Source organism: Macaca nemestrina, chromosome 7 (genome assembly GCF_043159975.1).
Source record: "Macaca nemestrina isolate mMacNem1 chromosome 7, mMacNem.hap1, whole genome shotgun sequence".
NCBI lineage: Eukaryota > Metazoa > Chordata > Mammalia > Primates > Cercopithecidae > Macaca > Macaca nemestrina.
This window is the reverse complement of record NC_092131.1, coordinates 6,906,931-6,926,230: the sequence shown is the minus strand read 5'-3', so window position 1 is coordinate 6,926,230 and position 19,300 is coordinate 6,906,931. Positions and strand designations below refer to the sequence as shown.

The 19,300-nt window shown below is 53.7% G+C and overlaps 1 protein-coding gene across 6 annotated transcripts in view; it reads left to right on the top strand.

The window, feature by feature from the left end:
• The first annotated feature begins 2,085 nt into the window (after nt 1–2,085).
• LOC139355376 (uncharacterized) overlaps nt 2,086–19,300 on the top strand; it is a 32,295-nt gene continuing 15,080 nt past the window's right edge. For 2 of the 6 annotated variants that reach the window (XM_071099589.1, XM_071099590.1), the window contains exons 1-5: nt 2,305–2,480; nt 4,165–8,622; nt 8,788–8,821; nt 8,913–9,046; nt 19,028–19,103. In XM_071099589.1, the coding sequence (XP_070955690.1) occupies nt 8,542–8,622; nt 8,788–8,821; nt 8,913–9,046; nt 19,028–19,103 (325 nt within the window). In that variant the 5' untranslated portion in view covers nt 2,305–2,480; nt 4,165–8,541. Of the gene's footprint in view, nt 2,481–4,164; nt 8,623–8,787; nt 8,822–8,912; nt 9,047–19,027; nt 19,104–19,300 lie in introns of those variants that run through there. The other 4 variants (XM_071099591.1, XM_071099592.1, XM_071099593.1 and 1 more) reach the window with 4 other exon arrangements.

Here is a 19,300-nt window from a genome sequence, read left to right as displayed (position 1 = left end):
AGGTTTCTGGAAGGTTTCCTGGCTGGCCGCGAGAGGGCGCTGGCGGCACTGCGGAATTTTGGGGGGCGGGGTGGGGAGGGGAGGTGGCCTTTGTTCTCCTGATGGAGGGGGTCGGGAGCGGGATCCACTGGAGGATCCTGGATTCATTTACCCAAGAGGGAACAGTTTCGAGACCCCCGGATTCACTGCGGAGCGGCCGCAGAGGCTGGGGTCGGCCTTGGCGCCGTGGCTTCCGGTGTCGTGGAGGCGCACAGAGGCACGTTAGTTGATTTCCAGTGGTTTTTTATTTCGGGGGTCTTAGGAAAGTGTGGCTTATTTGAGCAGGATGGAGAGAGAGGCAGTGACAAGGTCAGTGAGGCGCCATCAGCGGGGTCTGGAAATTGTTGCTGTGGCGAAGGAGTGAGGCACGACTTTTAGGGGCGCGATGTCGACGCCTGGGGGCGAAGGCGGGGAGCGGCAGGGTGGCCCCCTTTGCGTTACTTTCCAGCGATGTCACAGGTTCTGTCTCTCGTTCCGAGACCACCCACATGCGTGACAGCGGTGTCTGGAGGACTGGGTCTTTCTGACTTTAGTGAACGTGTGTTTAATTAATTGGATTGCCGAAGGTGGGAGTTGGGATTTCTGCGTTTCCCTGTAGCAGGCGGAGCGGCGCTCCTGAGGGGCCTGGCGCGGGTCTGCTGGGTGGCCCACGTTCCTCCGGGGCTGGGGCCGGGTGACTGGAGGCGCAGGAGGCTCCTGGTGCGGGCGGGAGGCGCTGCGCCGCGGCCACAGGTGGGCTCTGGCTGGTGGTGACTGGAGAGGTGTCGAGGGGGCGTAGCGACCTGGCGCGGTGGCCTGGGGTGGGCTGTGGAGCCTTTCCTAGCCTGAGACCTGCTGGGCACCCCCTGTCCATCCAGGCCCGCCGGCGCGGGCGGGGGCGCCGCAGGTGGCTGAGCTCTTGGGTTACGGGTGCGGGCCGCGCGCCCCCTAGCGGTGTGTGCCTGCCACGCTAACTTGGGTTTTGAGTTGCGCACGCGCACACAGCTAACACTTGTGACTTGTCAATCAAATCATCCTTACCCCCTCCCACTCCTCTCCTCCACCTCCCATTTCTCCTCTACCTCCACCCTTTCTCATTTCCTCATCCCTCCTCCCCCTCCTATTTTTCCTCTCCCTCCTCCCTCTTTCATCGTTCCTCTTCCCTCCTCCCCCTTCCCCCCTCATTTTCCTTATCTCTCTTTTCCCCTCCCCTTCCCTCCTCCCCTCTCCCTGACCCCCCTGCTTCCTCCCTCCATACCCCTCCCTCTTCCTCCCAGTCCCTCCGTAAGCCTTCCTCACTCCTCCCCTTTGCCACTCCTCCCTGCCTTTCCCTCCGCCTGCCCCCTTTGGCTCTCTGCTGTTCCGGTGCTGGCCATTAGAGGTCACGAAGATGGTTTCTAACCTGCCGCCCTCCCATGCCATAGGGTCTCTCCTCAGGGATGACATCATACGTCCACCTCCTTGTCTTCAAGGACCACCTCCTCTTCATGCCGAGCTGCTACCAAGGGGCCTGCTGCCCATCTACGCCTTACGGTACCTCAACCCTCCTGCTGTCGTTTCATATTCAACATGCTGGGTAGAATCTCCCAACCCCACCACTGTCCTTGCACCACCCCCAGACCCACTAGCAATTAAAAGACAATTTTAAATTTTTAACTAATCAGCTTTAATTGTAATTAATTAACTTAAACTGTAATTATGATCTAGGCTTGGGCTTTTAAGCAGGTTCTCTAACCTTTGATCAATTGCAGAGGGCACTAGGAGCACGGATTCCTGGATCCCACCAGCATAAAAAGCAGCCACTGACTGACCCCCAGGACCAGGATGGCAAAGGATGAAGAGGACCGGAACTGACCAGCCAGCTGTCCCTCTTGCCTAAAGACTTAAACCAATGCCCTAGTGAGGGGGCATTGGGCATTAAGCCTTGACCTTTGCTATGCTCATGCTGTGACTCTATGAGTACTTTCCTATAAGTCTTTGTGTTCACCTGCTAGCAAACTGGAGTGTTTCCCTCCCCAAGGGGGTGTCAGTCTTTGTTGACTGACTCTGTCATCACCCTTACGATGTCTTGAATGGAAGGATCCCTTTGGGAACTTCTCAGGAGGGGGACCTGGGCCAAGGGCTTGACCAGCATCCTGCTGGCAACTCCAAGGCCCTGGGTGGGCTTCTGGAATGAGCATGCTACTGAATCACCAAAGGCATGTCCCACCTCTCTGGAGATCTTTCTGTCCTTTTCTGGGGAATGGGGTCGATGGGAGCAACCTCCTAGGGTTGTTGTGAGAATTAAATGAGATAAAAGAGGCCTCAGGCAGGATCTGGCATAGAGGAGGTGATCAGCAAATGTTTGTTGAAAAGGTTTGGCAGGTCAGTCCCTTCCCACCCCTCTTGCTTGTCTTACTCGTCTTATTTATTCTCCAACAGCACTCCAGGCAGCCCTTGTCCACGGGCTCTCCTTGCATCAGGTAGGGGCTTTGCAGAGACCATCGACGGGCTGACTTGAGTAAGAATACGAATTATGCATGTGGCCATTTCCAGAGCACTTTCTATGTGACATGAACATGGGATTTTTGTGTAATATGTGTATGCAAATGAGGCAGCCTCATTTCCAGGTGAGGATGAATTTGTTAGTGTTGATTTGTGTAATTTAAAAAAGCTGAAAGGAAGAGAGGACCCGTGAGGACTGAACTCCCTGTCCCGTGGGGCAGGACTTACATTTACATTAAAGAAACTGAAACTTGGGGGGAGGTGTAAGTATTTGGTCACATAGCTGGCAAGAGAAGGGGTTGGAGTTGGACCCAGGGTGCCACGCTAGCTGCCCTCACCCCTGTTTCCCCTCTGGCCCAGCATTATACTAAGAGTCCTTTTATTTCAAACCAAATGTTTGACAATGGGACAGACTGTTTGAAATCCCAGCTGCCTGGGGTGGTCTTGGGGGTCGGGGTGGCCCCAGTGCTGGTACCATGTGCTGACTTCACCTTTTAATAATGATGTGACCTTAAACAAGTCGCTTAACTTCTCTAAGTTTCAGTTTCTTTCATGGTCTAAATGGAGATTAAAACACACACACACACTCACACACATACACACACACACACACACACACACACACACACACCCTCGTGTATCTACCCCACAGGGCGCTTTTGAAGACCAAATGCTGTAACTACTATGAAAGTGCTTTGTAAATTGCTGTGGAAATTGCAAGCTACTTAACCACCCGAGGCTGTCCCTCCTCACTCACATGTCCAGCCCTATTCTCCCTTAGTGAGAACAGCACTGAGTAGGTGCTGTGTGTGTTTGTGTTCAATTAAGAAATTCCAGAATAAATAAAAATGAATTAATTCAACAAACATTTTCTGGAGCACCGACAATCTGCCCAGTGCACCAGGCTAGGTATCTGGTACAAAGATAATGAAAACAGTCTCTTGGAACCTAATTGGGGTCCTCATTTGATCAGGACTTTCTTTCGTCCCCTTTTAAGCCAACCAGTTTTGTCCGGACAAGACAAAACCAACTTGGGCTGCTTTAGAGAAGCCCAGCTCGGTGTAGACAATAGCTGCCCAGCCTCTGAAAGGGACTGATTGGATTATGTGGCAAATGGAGGTGCAAGGATGACTCTGACGGTGACAAACGAAGTGGGCGGAGACCTGCTTTGAGTTAATCCAGGCTATTAGGAGGGGACCTTTTGTCTTCCAGAGACTGGCAGCTTTTACCAGTGGTTTTTACATCCTTAATGTTCAGGACGAATAATTTATGGTCAGTGAAAATCCGGGCCCCAGTGAGATTCGAGTGGGCTGTAAAATCGGGAGTCCTGCTCCCAGTGAGTAATGGTAGTGAATGTTTCTGTCACTTTTTGCAACCGTCCATTCATTTGATCCTCACAACTCCCTGTCCTGAGTCAGGGCCGGCCACTGCCACTCCCAGGGAAACAGAGGCTGTCAAGAGGCTCTGTAGTTTGGGCCCCACTGGATCATTGAACTCCTGTTCCCTGAGTTCTAGAGGAAGAATTGTACCTGTCTCAGTCCCGGCCTCCTTCAGAAGGCCTCCCTCTGCATTTCCAACTTTGCTCTGCCTGCAGCCTGGAGCCTCCCAGGTCCCTGCTGTCATCTTTTCTAGCCACTACAGCCTCTGTCTTTCCTTTCACAGCCAAGCTTCTTGAAAGGCCTGTCTACACTTGCTGTCTTCCTTCCTCACCTCCAATTTCCTCTTCAACCCACTGCTTCCTGACTCGCTCTACTCCGTGGAAGGGCTCTCACAAAGGTAAAGATTTTTCTGTAGCTTAATCCTTGTCATGTTTTCAGCTCATGGACACGACGACACATTTTCATGCCTTCTCTCACAGGGCTCTGCGGCCCCGGTTCACTTCTGTGTCCTTACACTCCCCTTCACAGAGACACCTGCTCCCCCTTCTCTCGTTCTTAGCGTCCCCTAGGAACTTGCATACCCAGGTCTCTCGACTTCTGGACCTGCCTCTTACCATGCTGTCTTAAGCAGTCAGGAGTCGCTGACCTGGGTTTGAGTCCTAGTTAAATTACTTAGTGCTGAGACCTCGGGGTAGGTAAACTTTTCCAAGCCAGGTTTATCTCAGTTTCAAAATAGGGTTAATCATCTTTATCTGGCAGGTCAGGTGGGATGTCTCACAGGTAAGCACCAGATGCTATTTGAAGGGCTTGAAGCAAAGTCAATAAAGCATTCATGAGAAAAATACAACTGGAGGCACCACTAGATTTTCGTATACATTCGGTTCCCATGGGGAGGACTAAAGAGAAGAAAGAAGTGGAAAGGGAGGGGCGTGGAGGAGAGACAGGAGAAGAGAATAACTAAACAAAGGCATTAAAGACAAAAAACAAGTAGGAAAGGGAGACTTGGAAAATATTAAAAGCCAAAAACACATCCAAAGACGGTTTCCCCTTACGTTAGGTTGGGCTAAAAGAAAGCAAACGGGAAGAAGGTTTTAAATTGATTATCCCAATGACAAATCCCAGGAAGCTTTCACATCAAATCACCCTAGTTTGGGTTTTTAACTCCTTCCATTGAGTTTAACCTCTTTACCTCCCACATCCTGGTAAAACCTGCCCCCTCCCCACCGCCCCCTTCGCTGGTGATTAAATCCTGAAGGTACACGAAGTATTTCAGTGAATGAATGGCTAGCAGAAGAGGGCCTCCCCTCCCCCTTCCCCGGGCGGTGTTTTTCAGTTTTATTCCACTTTCCGTCCTTTTCCCTTAATGAACACAGGGCTAATCTTGGGCCTTGTCGAAGGAAGAGGCTGCAGACGTTAATGAGGTTAGCTGCTGGATTCCAATATTCGTCGCATAAGGAGCCTTCTTTGTCTGCGAAGGAAAAACACACTGATTATCATAATGAGGTGAACTGGCCACTGCCGGGCCGGGGCGATGTGGCTTCTTAAGCCACACTTCTAATTTTGGTGATGGAGTCGACGTTTCTTTTGCTCCTCATTTAAGTCTTTGCCTCTGACCCAGCACGAAGTCCATTCAGTGGGGTTGAAAGTTGCAGGCAGCTTTGAGAAGGGGGGCTTTGGACAGGGTTGCATTGTAGAGAATGGCTTTGTTCGATCCTTTGCGCAGATGGAACTGGCCAGAGCATTCATTCCCTCTCTCCAAGAGCTGAGGACCAGGGGGACCACTGGTGATCAGTTCCCTACTCTAGCTCTCCTCTGACTTGTCTCAGGACCCACTGAGGACATCTAAAACTCACTCAAGATTAACAAGTGATAGGGAAGTAGTAACTCCTAGGCGTGGCCCTAGGGGAGTGACTGCAAAGTGAGTACCCATGGAATGCCTAGCCAGGTGAAGAAGTGAATGTATGTTGGCATCCCAGAGGGCCCCCCATAAGAGGGCATAGTTTGGGGTTCAGATTTGACTCCAGCAGACTGTTGAAACTGGGGCACAGTGGCTATTGATTAGTCAGGATCAATCAGTGGAGAGGAGATTAAAACTCACATCTGGGAATGTAGCATCAGAACTTGTAGTTCTCTTTTTTTTTTTGAAACGGAGTCTCTGTCGCCCAGGCTGGAGTGCAGTGGCGTGATCTCAGCTCACTGCAACCTCTGCCTCCCAGGTTCAAGCAATTCTCCCACCTCAGCCTCCTGAGTAGCTGGGATTACAGGCACCCACCACCACAGCTGGCTACTGTGTATTTTTAGTAGAGACGGGGCTTCACCATGTTGGTCAGGCTGGTCTCGAACTCCTGACCTCGTGATCCACCCGCCTCGGCCTCCCAAAGTGCTGGGATTACAGGTGTGAACCCCCGCGCCCGGCCTGTAGTAGTTCTTTTGCCCCTTAATATCCTCACCCACATGTCCTGTACCCTAACTGAGCCCTCATCCTCTTTTCTGATCTTTGAGCTCCCTAGAGCCCATAATTCTTTAGAGCAGGTATGTCCTGAGTCTGAAACATGCCCCTATTTGTCCCAAGCTCTGGACATTTCTCACCCCAAGGCAGATCAATCATGATTAGATCACTCCAATTAACCTTAGGCTCCAGTTGGACCTTTAGCCAAATGGGAAAAAACTAGGGGATAAGGGGGGTAGTTGGAGCAAGAAAATGTTATTAGTTGAAACCTTATGGGGCCTTCCTTCCTTGATGAGTCTGTTGGCTAACGGTTCTCTGACATCGTGAATTAGAATTGGATACCATTTCCAAGTTAGCAAAACCAACTCTACTGCAGTGCCCCATGAGAAAGAACGTGGAAGGATCTTCCATTGGCAGGTTGGGGCAAAAGCCTGAGGCAATCTTTCATCCCCTTTTGCCAAGGTGAGACTTTCCCAGTGATGTAGTTGGCCACTCTGTCTAGGGGAGTGTTGAGACTACGGGTGGACTGGGGTATAGACCTCTGAAGCTGAGATCACACGAAAACCTGGCCTCCCTGCCATGTAGCTGTTGGCGAGTAGAAAAATAGAGCACGCCTGATTCTAAATGAGAAGACTTTCTTCGATAGGAACGAAGAATCGATGGCACCCTCCTCACCCTCAGATACATGGCAATCATTAACACACAGGCCCCAAAGCCACTGTTAGTACTACAGTAGCTCCTGTGGACAGTCAAAACCCTGGAGAGGGCATGGAAGAAATCAGTTAGCCCCGGGCAGGTTCTCTGGGGTTTTGTGCCCAAAGCTCCTGTAGCCTTAACAAGCTTTTAAAAGTTAACTCCCCACGTCCCCATCCTGCTTGGGTTTCTGGACTTTTCTGAGGCGCTGGCAGAGGGATCTCATTGCTTCCTTGAGTGTAGGGGCAGCCCCTTTAACCTGGCTCCTTGAGTCACTGCTTTTTCTGCTTCTGTTGCCTTCTTCCTCGCCTGTCCTCTCTCAATGTCTCCCTCTCTTTGTCCCTCCCCAATCCCTGACCTGGCCCTCCTGTGGTGCCCTTGGCCAGCCCCGTGCTTCCTCAGGGTGTCCCAGCACCAGCCTGGCACAGAGTGGGGCTCTGTTAGAGTATGTGGGATGTAGGGTTTTGCCAGGTGAGTGGATGGAAGGACTCGACCACCACAGCTGAGCCACCAGGTGGGCCACGCGAAGAGTTCTAGGTGCAAAGGCTGGAGGGTGGAATTCATTTTTGAGAAGGGTGTGAGCAGTTTCCGACCCTGGCCCCACTTGAACGGGGGCCTTGCTGGTTGCGTCCTTGCATTCACCTGCGCGGCCATCCATCATCCAACAGTTGATCCTAACTGAGCACATCCACAGCCCTGGCTCTGGCCTGGGCACCTGCCACCGTAGCCCATCCCTTGATGGCCTCTGTGTCCCCAGGAGGGCGGGCCGGGGGGTTGCCCCAGGGGCTGGAGCAGTGGACTCCGGCTCCATAGAGGTCAGGCTGGAGGGTGTGAGGGCAGATTCAAGCTATCCCCAGGGCTCTGCTCTGGTCGGAGCCAGCACCTTCTCCCTCTCTGCCTTCCCTGCCCCATCCCTGATGCTGAGCTGTTCTGGACCCCTGGCCCTGAGTCTCTCAGGACCAAAGTGGGCATGGGAACAGCTGTAGTGTGTGCCCCCGGGCTTTGGCCACAGGTCTCCCTCTCGAGGTGTGGTTGTGACTGCGACCCTTCCCTTGCCACGATGCCTTCCTCCCCCGGGGCTTGGTCCAGCTCCTTAACCCTCTAGCAGCTGCTGGGGCCCGTGTCCCATGCAGAGGACCAGCAGGGGAAACCTCCAGGGAGCATCTGCAGGCTCTGCCTCTGCCCAGCTGCTGACTTGGCTCTCCCTGGTGGCTCTCCAACGGCCAGGTTCCTCACCCACCCGGCGCTCCGCTTGCTCTGTCTCCTGAGGTGGGCCTGACCCACCTCCCCTTCTCTGCCTCAATCCCTGGGCTCCGGGGCTCAGCTCTACAGCCCTCTGCCTAGCAGTCTGGTTCTCCCTGCCAACCCCATACCTGTGGTCACCTGGCCCTCCTGAGGTCTGAGTATCACTGCCCTGACCCAGGAGCCACTCCCACTCCAGCTGCCTGTTTCCAGCAGGTTCCCAGTGCCCCCGACAAGCCCCGGCTGGTGTCTCCATCTCCTGCCAAGCATCCTCCAATGCCGCCTCCTGTGGGCCTGGCCTCAGGGCTATGGACAGATGCCTCTCCCTTCCCAGAGACCCCTCGTGATCGTGCCCTGGTGGGTGTTGCCCCTGCCTGCCCTTGTCTTCGCCATGGCCCTGAGAGTCCTGGGCTCTGCCCTGCCTGGTCCCTTGCTCCCCACTTGGTTCTGGGTTTGGGGCTGCCTCTAACCCAGCCCGTTGCTTCTTTGCACCTTTTCCTATCATTGGACATCCCCCACTAGTCACCCCACTCCACTGAAAAGCAAAAAACTGCAGGTGAGGCCAAGCCCCGTGTCTTTCTTGGGCGTGTTTGGCTTTTCCGGGATGCTTGCCTTGCCGTGATTCTAACTCTCTGCCCTTCCCCAAGGCACGTGGGCCGTGGCCTGGCTGGGTCAGCTGAAGAACTGCCGATGGACGCCGCGGAAGAGGCCCCCATGGGGCCCACCACCCTGGACCCAAGTCTTCTTCCTGGCGGGCCTCTCGTCTCCTTCGTGGTTTGGGGTGAGTTTCTTGCTTTCTTGAGACACCAGGATTTTATTAGCTCAGCTCATGTCTCTCCTCTCTGATTAAGAGTGTCAGCATTTAATCTGGGGAGGAGGCACCCTGCCAAGGTGAATCCTCTTCACACAGCCCGAGGGGTCTGGGGGCCGGAGAGCTGCCCGGAGTGGAGACCCTTGCTATACCCAGCAAGCAGGTGTGGGGGTCCAGCCTGGCTGATGGATGCTGTGGGCCGGCGATGGTAAGTGGGAAGTGTCCACCTCCATTCTAGACCCCCGAGAACGGCTCGGGCCAGACACACAGGAACCCTCAGTACGGTTTTGCTGAACACACTGTCAGAAGGGATCCAGGGGGCACTTGCCCTGCCCACACCCGGCCCAAGGACCCATTGAGAGAGGAGGAAATGGGAATGCTTGCCTGCTCCTCAGCCAGGAAGACATTTCTTTCCACCAGCCGTGGTAGCGTCCCGCTCTGTGAGAACCGTGGTTTCTCACACATGAGGCTTTGATAATGTCCTTTAATCAAATAGTGGTTTTTGAGCAAGTTCTTCTCTTTCCTCCTTTCCTCACCCCTGACGTTGCAATGAGATGGGAATGTTTTTGTTTGTTTAAATAAAATCAGCAATGGTAGAGAAGAAGAAAGCAGGGGATTGGAGCCACACAATTCACTCGAGGACTCATCATTTGTTTATTTGTGTTTTACTAATTCAAGATGCATCCGGGAGCCGCCCAGGGCTCGGGCTTGGGGTTATTCTGGGGTGCCTAAGGTTGGGCTTTGCACTAAGGACCAGAGGGTCTAGTTGGGTGCCCTGGGAGCACCCATGCAGCAAGGTGGCTTGCACGGCAACCAAGCAAGGTGTCGTGGAGGGCAGGGGGCTCAGGGTTGCGTGTTGGACGGCCACGCCAGGGTGAAGGCTAGGCCGGCAGGAGGAGAGGAGGCTCAGCTCAGCTCAGGCCACTTTCCTTTCTGCTTCCCAGGGACTGATCCTGTGGCTCACTCAGGGCGATGGGGTGTTTTTAGAGCCAGGCGCCCTGGGAGGCAGTGTCAGGATCCTGGAATCCCTCATATCTGACGCCCCTGGGGTGGTCATTGGGGTGAATGAGTGCAGTTAGACTTCCAGAGAATCCGGGTGGGCGCTGAGAAAGTTCTGAACCATGGGGTGAGGCTGGCTCCATTCCCCTAGACATTTATGGAGCCTTGAGGGGGCCCTAGCACTGTCCTTGGCCCAGATGCCAATACTCCTCACTGGAGACCCACACATGGGGTCTCTGAGAAGGAAGTGGATGAACAGAGCTGCACACCGAGTGGGGCCCAGCCTCTAGTCCTCAGCCGTGTGCGTGCATTAGCCCGTGTGCAGTTCCCCGCCCCCCGTCCCCCACCCTCCACCCCCCCACCCCCACCGCCACCCCCACCCCCAGAGTATCTCTGGTTTCCAGCGCAGCCTCCGTAATGCTCTTTAATCAAACAGAGGATTTGGAGACAGCTCTTCTGCAGCCCTGCCCTTCTCCCCTGAAATGGAAATGGGATGGGGATATTATTTTTAAACAAAATCTGGCAGCGTAGGCAGAGGGGGCAGAGGCGCTCTAACCTGGGGCTGTTGCCTTTGTCTGCTTGTTTCTGCTCTCTGGAGAGCCCCACAGCCTGGAGAGATGGGGGGAGTGTGTGCCCAGGGCTAAACCCAGGGAGGGGGCCCAGGAAGGCTCTGCCCTGTGACATTTACTCCAAGGCTAGCATTTGCTGAGCCACCTGCAAACACAGTGATGTGGAGGAGAGGCCGGGGAGGGGAGGTTTGTACAGGGGCAGGATGCTGGGGGCCTGGGGGCATCGTGTCCCAAGCTTACTAGAATGCATTTGAGTAGCTGGTCTGAGCCAGATGCCATCAGCTCCTGGACTGGTTTCTCAGGGACATCTCAGGACTTTCCCAAGGTGGACTAAGCCCAGGGGCAAAGTCAAAGTGCAGGCCAGGGGCACACAGGTGAGGCCCAGACAGGATCAAGCTTTGGCAGCCCCTGGCTCTCAGGGGTTGAAATGGAACCCTCTTTGCGCTGAGTTCTGTTTCAGGTGCTCATGAGTATTTCGGTCTCAGGCAAACACGTATTTGGGGTTTTGTGTGTCACTAGGTAGAAAATAGGTAAAAATATGCCATGTTCTCAATTCAAGAAGTTGAAACGTGACTTACTACGTCAGCCTTGCTGATGATCTTCTCGGGACCTGTTGAAAGGCCATTATTATTATTTTTTGAGATGGAGTCTTGCTCTGTCGCCCAGGCTGGAGTGCAGTGGCGCGATCTCGGCTCACTGCAAGCTCTGCCTCCCGGGTTCACGCCATTCTCCTGCCTCAGCCTCCCGAGTAGCTGGGACTACAGGTGCCCGCCACCACGCCCGGCTAATTTTTGTATTTTTTTTTTAGTAGAGACAAGGTTTCACGGTGTTAGCCAGGATGGTCTCAATCTCCTGACCTCGTGATCTGCCCGTCTCGGCCTCCCAAAGTGCTGGGATTACAGGCTTGAGCCACCGCGCCCGGCCTGAAAGGCCATTATTAAGTGCTGAAAGATATGATCATTTTCAGGAAAATTCTATTTTGATGGATTGGCCAATGCCTGAGCCATAGTGAGTGGAGATGAGACCCCATCTGACCAGGCAGGGAGCCATAGAGGACCCTGTCACGTCGGCGGAGGGCGGTGAGGGGTCTCTGGCCATTTGTCATCGTGCTGAGTGGTTCCTGGGTCCGCCTCTAGTGGCACTCTTCTGGGTGGGTGCAAGTGTCTGGGTAAAGATGGTCTGGTCTGGAAACTGGCTCTCCTCGCACCTGCCCACTCTGGGTGGCTGGGAAAGGAAACCAAGAGGGTAGCTCAGGCCTGAGCTCGTGGAAAGGAAGAAAACGCCCCCACATTCTCTCACCTGCGAGTTGCTCATTGCTGCTTCCAGGCCCCTGACCTCATGCCTCCTGCGTTGTGATTCAAACCCCAAATGTATTTCCAAGTACGTTTCTCCAAATAATGTCAAAACCTGGCAAGACTTAAGGGCAACAGGATGCATGTGTTTCTTATTCTTTCATTTACATGAAATAACTTAAATGTGTTTTTTATGAGCAATCTGACTTCCAGAAAGAATGAAAAGGAATATCTACCCATTTTTAATGAGCTTGCTAATGAATTATTCCTTGCAAAGAAGAAGGGAGCTTTCCACAGAAGGGAGTGTGGAAGGAGACAGATTCAGGTCCCAAAGGGTTAAAGGGCAGTGGACAGTGTGGAAGCCAGCATTGTGAGCTGCAGTGGAAAAGCCCTGGGTTGCTGGGAGCGGCTTCTTTTTAGGAGACTGGAATTAATAAGTTGTGAATTGTCCCCTAGGACTGGTTCCCCCTCCCGGCTGTTTCTCTGAGCCCTGTCCCCTCTTCCCAAGGAGGAATAAGGAAGTCTAGCCTGGTCTCCCATCCCCGATTTGAGCGGATGGAAACGTCTAGAAAAGAGGTGTACCTTTCGAAACGAGGCCTCTCAAGTGTGGGGTTCCTGGTCTGGAAAGGAGAAGGATGAGTCTGCGGTAGGAGAGGGTCTTGTATGGAGCCCATTCAGAAAGGGCGGTCCCACACCTGGGCTGCCCACAGCTTCTTGGGGGAGGCTAAGGAAAGAGGAGCCACAGAACAGGCTTGCCTCCTTGGCATGGATGGGTCAGTGTTTCAGAGCCAGGAACGGTGGGAGTGCAGAGGGCCCCTCCCCTCCCACCTTCCCTCCCAGGAGCCCTGCAGGCACTGCAGCAGGACGGCACATTGCCAGAACAGGGGTCCCAGCTCCAGCCAGATCCAGTGGACATGGAGAGACCCCTTATCTGTGCCAAGACGAGCTCTGCGGTGCCTGAGACGCCCGTAGATCTGGAATTCCTAGGGCCTTCTGGGTTTGAGTCAGGTCCTGAGGCCAGGGCCTGGGCCCCAATCCTCACCGTGGAAAACTGGTCACTTTACTCAGGACAAACTGTGACGAGGACTTGGGACATATCTCTGTCTGTCCTCTCAGCTCCTGTCACCCCCGAGCCCCTGGCGATTGTGGGTGGCCCGTGTACAGAGCAGGTGCTGGGTTGCTGGGGCCACCGTGGGCCTCCCGACATGAGGGACTGTGTGTGAGAGAGGAGTTCATTAAGGGAGAGGATGGTGGTGGAGGGTGTAGCCATGACTTTCTTAATTGCTCTCCAATTTCTTTGAGCTTAAAAATAAATCCAGATGGAGAGTTCTTAAGTCCCCTGCCCTGAGAGAAAGGAAGGCTGCCCACCACCTTCGGCTTGCCTCTACTCTGAGCAGTGAATAGGGTCTTTGGCAGGGGCTTAAGGAGGAGACTCTTAGCCTGGGAGCTCCCAGGGCCGTTTCAGATGGAAACAAAGGCTCGGGCCGAGAGGAATGTGGGGGAGCCCCCCATGGGGAACAGCCACCTGGGGATCCTTGGGAGGGCTGAGCGTAGATGAGTTTTCCCAGGTCCTGTGAATGCGCCTTTTCAATGGAAGGTGCCTTTTCTTCAGATGAAAAGAAGAAAACGTCAATTACCTTCCCCTGAAACGGCGTGTGTGTGTGTGTGTGTGTGTGTGTGTGTGTGTGTGTGTTCCCTCCCAGGGCTTGCGTGGGGCCCCTCGCCCTTGTGTGTGTGTCAGGAGCTCCAAGGCTGCACAATGATGCACTTAACCAGCCACCGGGTTCGCGCGACCCTGGGATGCTCACGCTCTCAGATTCTAGGGATTGCTTTTGAAAGTTTCTTAGCAAAGGGGAATCAGAGTGGTTGTGCCTGTAAACAAAAATTTGATCAACTGGGGCCTGATGCCCGACATACAGCCAAAGAGACAGAATGGGGCTGCGGGGAGAGAGGTCCGGGATGGAAAGTTGGGGAAGGAGGACAGTTGGGGGCCAAAGGTTGACCGCGTGTCTGCTCCAGCCTCCTCGCTCACAGCTGGGCTGTTCCTTCTGCCACTCCAGCCCTTACTCTGGACCCTCCTGGGAGTGGACACAGAATGATTCTGTACTCAGGAAGTTGGGGGTAGGGGGTTCAGAAATCCACAGGGCTGCTGTTTCATGGTTAGGGAGGAGAGGAGGGGGTCATCACGGCCCGCAGGGTTGGTGGGCAGCTGCGAGAGAGGGGACCCTTTGGGTTAGAGCGAAACTGTTTGCACCACCACTGCCCCAGACTGCCGTAAGGGTGAGGCCACTCCAAAGGCACCAGGGGCAAAGTCCCTGCCATGACAGGAGTGGGGCCCGGTCTCGGTCTTGGCTGTTCACTGACTTTGCTGCTGCTGGCTTCCGAGCCTCATTTGTTAAACTGGGTACTAGCCTGTCAGTTCTCCATATTCTCCAAGTCAGAAGGAGCCTGGGAGGTCAGTGCTGGAAAGCAAGGCCCCTGTTTCACCAGAGTGGGTCTCCACTCACATCCTGGCTGGTCACACTGTCGCTACTCGGGACTTGCCAGGTGGACAGAGGAGAGAGTTCTCAGCTCTCTCCCGCAACTCGGGAGCAGTCTTCCAGACACCTGGTTACAGCCTGTGCTCAGCCCTGACTGTGGGTGTGACCTTGGCCTCTGTCTCCAGTCCCCTAGGCCTCAGTTTTCCCATCTACAAAATGGGCGAGTACAGACCCGTGGTCGTCCAAGTGGCCTTGGCGCTCCTGCAGTCTCGGGGTTTCTTCGGGCCTCCCTGGAGGTCATTTGTGGTTTGTTTGCTGGGTCTTTGGAGTTGTTGGGACTTTGGGGGTCACTGGTCCACTGCCCCCTCTGCTTTAGAGATGGGGAAACCAGAGATCCCAGAGGCCCACAGCCTTGCCCAAGGTTGCACAGTGAGCTGGCAGCAGGCCCTGGAGGTGAAACTCCTGCCAGTTGCCAGCTCCTGCGTGACCTGTGTGGTCAGGGGGTCACAGTCACCGGTCATTAGTGTGAGTCAGAGCCTGAAGAAGGTTCCCAGGGGCTGCCGCATGAGCTGGGGTGCAGGGATCCTGTTTTATGGGGTATTATTCCAAACAGGAAGGCTACTGGGCTGGTCTGGAACACCTTTTTGGTCTGTAGAGTGACTCTTGTGTAATGAGACTGGACTTGGGGCTTCAGAAGCAGGAGATGTTCGTTCCCGCCACCCCCGTGGCTCACCTTGTGCCTTTTGGGTCCTGAGACCCTCGCCAACGCCTCTGTTGGCGCTATGGCCCAGTCAGCTGAGAGCTTCCTGAAAAAGCCAACAGGATGACAACTTCTGGAAAAGTGATCATCACCCGCCTGCACTCGCTGCCCATCTTAGACTCAGCTTTGCAAACATTTCCAGCTACTCTTTGTGCTGCAGTGTGTGGTAATGAACAGCTCACAAAACCTCGGGTCGGGCCTGCACCTGGTTATTACCATGGTGGGCTGCAGCTTTTGTTTTGTGACCTTGGTTGCTACAATACCTGCGAGCTGAAATGAGGAATCGAAAAATTGCCAGCTTCAATTAGACGGGCAGACTGCTTTCCCAAGGCTGCCTCCGCCACTCCAGCCATTAACGGTAAACAGGCACCAAAGAGGCCCTAATTCTCTCTAATTGCCCACTCCTGAAGCAAAGAGGTGAAATTCCAGGAAGAGGCATATGTAAACATCCTCTGTAACCTGACCAAGTAAAATTAGAGGGCTGATGGGGGCCTGCAAGAGAGAGAGGGGACACGATTTCAAAAGATGTCCCAATTACCTCTCCTGTTTTTATAAATGGGTCCGTAATGTCCGGGGCCCCAGCCTCACAAAGGTACAGGAAATTAGCTCTGCGAAGAGCTTGCATTTGTCCGGGGAAGTTGTAAGGGGGTGGTATTTACTCAACAGGTAGGAATTATGAGATCTGAGGCAAGACTGATTATTTGTTAACGACAGGCTCTATTTCTTGAGATCAACATTTTAATAAAAATCATCCTTTTAGGTCTTTTTCTGTTTGAAACAGCCATAAGTTATTTATAACAAAGACATGCCAGATCAATTAGGTGCTGTTTGCCTTCAGAAAAGAGTAACTTTTAAAATCCTAAGATGCAGAACTGGAGTTTTCTAATCCCGTTAAGCTGTGGAGGATGGTTTTGGAGTGTTCACCAACGCTTTCTGCGTGGGTCATGAGCTCACTGCACGCACTTATGAGGTCTTTGATCAAATGCTTGTGGCAATTACTCCTCTGGACTCTATAAGGAGGCCTCGTGTTTTTCTTTGGTTCCAGACAGTGACTCATCTCTGCAGCTTTTCTGACATTTGTTAAGATTCTAGCCCAGCACTGCGTTATTAACACATCACGGCAAGCCCAGAGCTGGCACACGCAGCTTTTAAACCAAGGCACGAATTTGTCGGGACTTCACTGTAGCAGAGAAGCCCGGGGTCTGCACACAGAGTTAATTAAGGACAGTCAGGGACTCTGAGGGTTCATGGGGTCCCTGGAGCAGAAGCTGGAAAAAACCCAGATGCTCCTTCCTGCTTCTGATTTCCCCGCTCCTATTAAAAACACAAAAAAGAACAAAGCAAAAACAGCAAAACAAAGCCCTGGGCTCTGATTCCTGCGGGAAATGGCAGTGCCTTTGGTCTCGCTGTGTGTTCTTGGCCTGAGTCTCGTTGCCACCTTAAGACGTGGTGATGGTGAGAGGCCACCCCAGCCACGCGCAGTCTCAGAGGGAGGGTGGGAAACGGTCTCGAGTGGTGGTCAGTAGATAATGGGTGGTCTGGCAGCCTTTAGGTAACCGAAGCCTGCCCCTCAGTCACCCATGCACTGATCACTGCTTCTCTAACACTTATTTTAAGACTTCTTGTTTCTTGGTTATCAAATTAACCAGTTATGGCAAAACAGGGTTTATGAAGGGCAAGGCCAGGGGAGTAGAGTTTAGGAGGATTTGGAGGCAAGAAGTGTCCCCATTGCCCTGGCTGGGTCTTGGACATCCTGGCTGGAGACATGACTGACTGGGAATAGAGAGGCAGAGGCAGCAGGGGTGGCCCAGATGGCAGGGGTGGGTTGGAAAGATCCCTGAGAGGCCTGGGGACAGGTGGTCTTGGGAGTCCCTAAAGACCTGCAGTGGGGCAGGCAGCTGGGGTCAGGTATCTCCCGAAACCGTTTGTTTGTTTGTTTGTTTTGAGACAGAGTCGTGCTCTGTCATCTAGGCTAGAGGGTAGTGGCGCAATCTTGCCTCACTGTAACCTGCGCCTCCTGCGTTCAAGCGATTCTCCTGTCTCAGCCTCCCGAGTAGCTGAGACTACAGGCACGCACCACCACGCCCAGCTAGTTTTTAGTAGAGATGGGGTTTCACCATGTTGGTCAGGCTGATCTCGATCTCCTGACTTCAGGTGATGCACCCGCCTTGGCCTCCCAAAGCGCTGGGATGACAGGCATGAGCCACCCCCCTGGGGCCGGGACCTGTGGTCTGTGGTTTCTGCCTTCCCCAGTTTCCCCACATCCCTCTCATGGCCTTTCTGTTTCCTGGGTGGCTTTGTGGTGGCGTCCCATGGTCTCCCCCTGGCTTCCTGTCTCCACCTGTGCCTAACCCAGGAAACAGTCCCTATAGAGGGTGTTTTCAAACAGACCTTGGCCCTGTCCTGCTGGCTCAACCCCTGGCTGCCCCATCACCCAGCTTGCCGCGCTGGTGGGATCTCAACCATCTCAGGCTACCTTTCTATGACACCTCCTCACCTTAAGTAGACTCTGAACAGATTTTAAAAGCTATTCATTCAACACATTTTTTAAATGAATAAACTTTTTTTTTTTTTTTCCTGTGTAGTTTTCAGTTTACAGAAACATTGGTGGAAAAGTACAGAGAATTCGCAGACCCTGTCCCCACCATCTTGCCTCTCACTCACGCGTTGCCTCCGTGTGGTGCGGTCTGTTTGTTCCAATCGATGGAACAACTCTGATACATGATTAACTAAAGGCCTTGGTTCGCATCATTAGGGCTCACTCTGGCGCACATCCTGTGGGTCTGGACAAATGTGTCATGATACGTGTCTGACATTGCTGAAGTCAGCTTTTCTTGAAGCTTAAAAGTTTGGGAGTGGCCGGGCGCGGTGGCTCACGCCTGTAATCCCAGCACTTTGGGAGGCCGAGGCGGGCGGATCACGAGGTCAGGAGATCGAGACCATCCTGGCTAACATGGTGAAACCCCGTCTCTACTAAAAATGCAAAAAATTAGCCGGGCGAGGCGGCGGGCGCCTGTAGTCCCAGCTACTCGGGAGGCTGAGGCAGGAGAATGGCGTGAACCCGGGAGGCGGAGCTTGCAGTGAGCCGAGATCGCGCCACTGCACTCCAGCCTGGGCGACTAAGCGAGACTCTGTCTCAAAAAAAAAAAAAAAGTTTGGGAGTATTCTGAACCACGCTTGGCCCAGCCTGCTGCCCGATTAAAAAAGAAAACACAAACAAACAAAAAAAACAAGTTAAAACGTAAGGCAAATCTTGACACTGAAGACTCAATGTGCCTGGCCATGGTGTTTCCCAGTACCTACTGCAATGTGAACAAAATTGCCGCAGTGGAGTTGTCTGTCCAAGCATATGATGTGTGTGCCATGATTTTGGGAAACCCTGCCCGTTAATAGCCCTGCAGCCCTCTGTGGGTTGCCCTCCCGGCTATACCCCGCTTCTCTGGTCTCCTCCAGGGCCTGCCATCCTGCTGACCAACCTGGGCACCTTGCTTGTTCCAGAGCACAGGTTCATGCCCTGTCTTCAGGGCCTGGGTCACTCCCCTTTCTCATCTATGCAGTGCCCTAAGCCTTTGGGTCCCACAGAGCACAACTTAGGTCCATGGATGGCACCAACCCAAGTCTGTTCCATATTTCCACTCCTGCCCCTTCTGCTCCATAGGCAGCTGGTGGGCAAGGGGAGTGAGGAGAGAAATGCATGGCCTCTCCAATTCCACACTTGCTGGAGGTTGGGGAGTCCTTGCTCCAGGCCACCCCTGCCCCCCCCACCCCGAGCTGTTATCCTTATCCACCCTCTTCCTCCTCTCCAGCCTGAATGAGGTTCCACTCTGTGACCTAATGCCTTCTCCTTACAGCCGAAGCCATCACCTGGATTCCTCCGTGGGAACGGACCTCGGACGTGGGACCCCAGCCCCCCTCCAGCTCGAAATCGTAAGTGGCTGGAGCGTAAAGAGCACACACACGTGGCCTTGCTGCTGAGGGTGGGGCCTGCCTTCTGGAGCACACTGCTAGGCGGACCGCGTGGAGGGGCTGGTGGGCGCTGGCCAGGGGGTCTGTGCACGGGGAGGTGGGTGCCCATCGAGTCAAGCCAAGTGCAGACCTGGGGGCTCCTGTTTTCTAAGACAGGA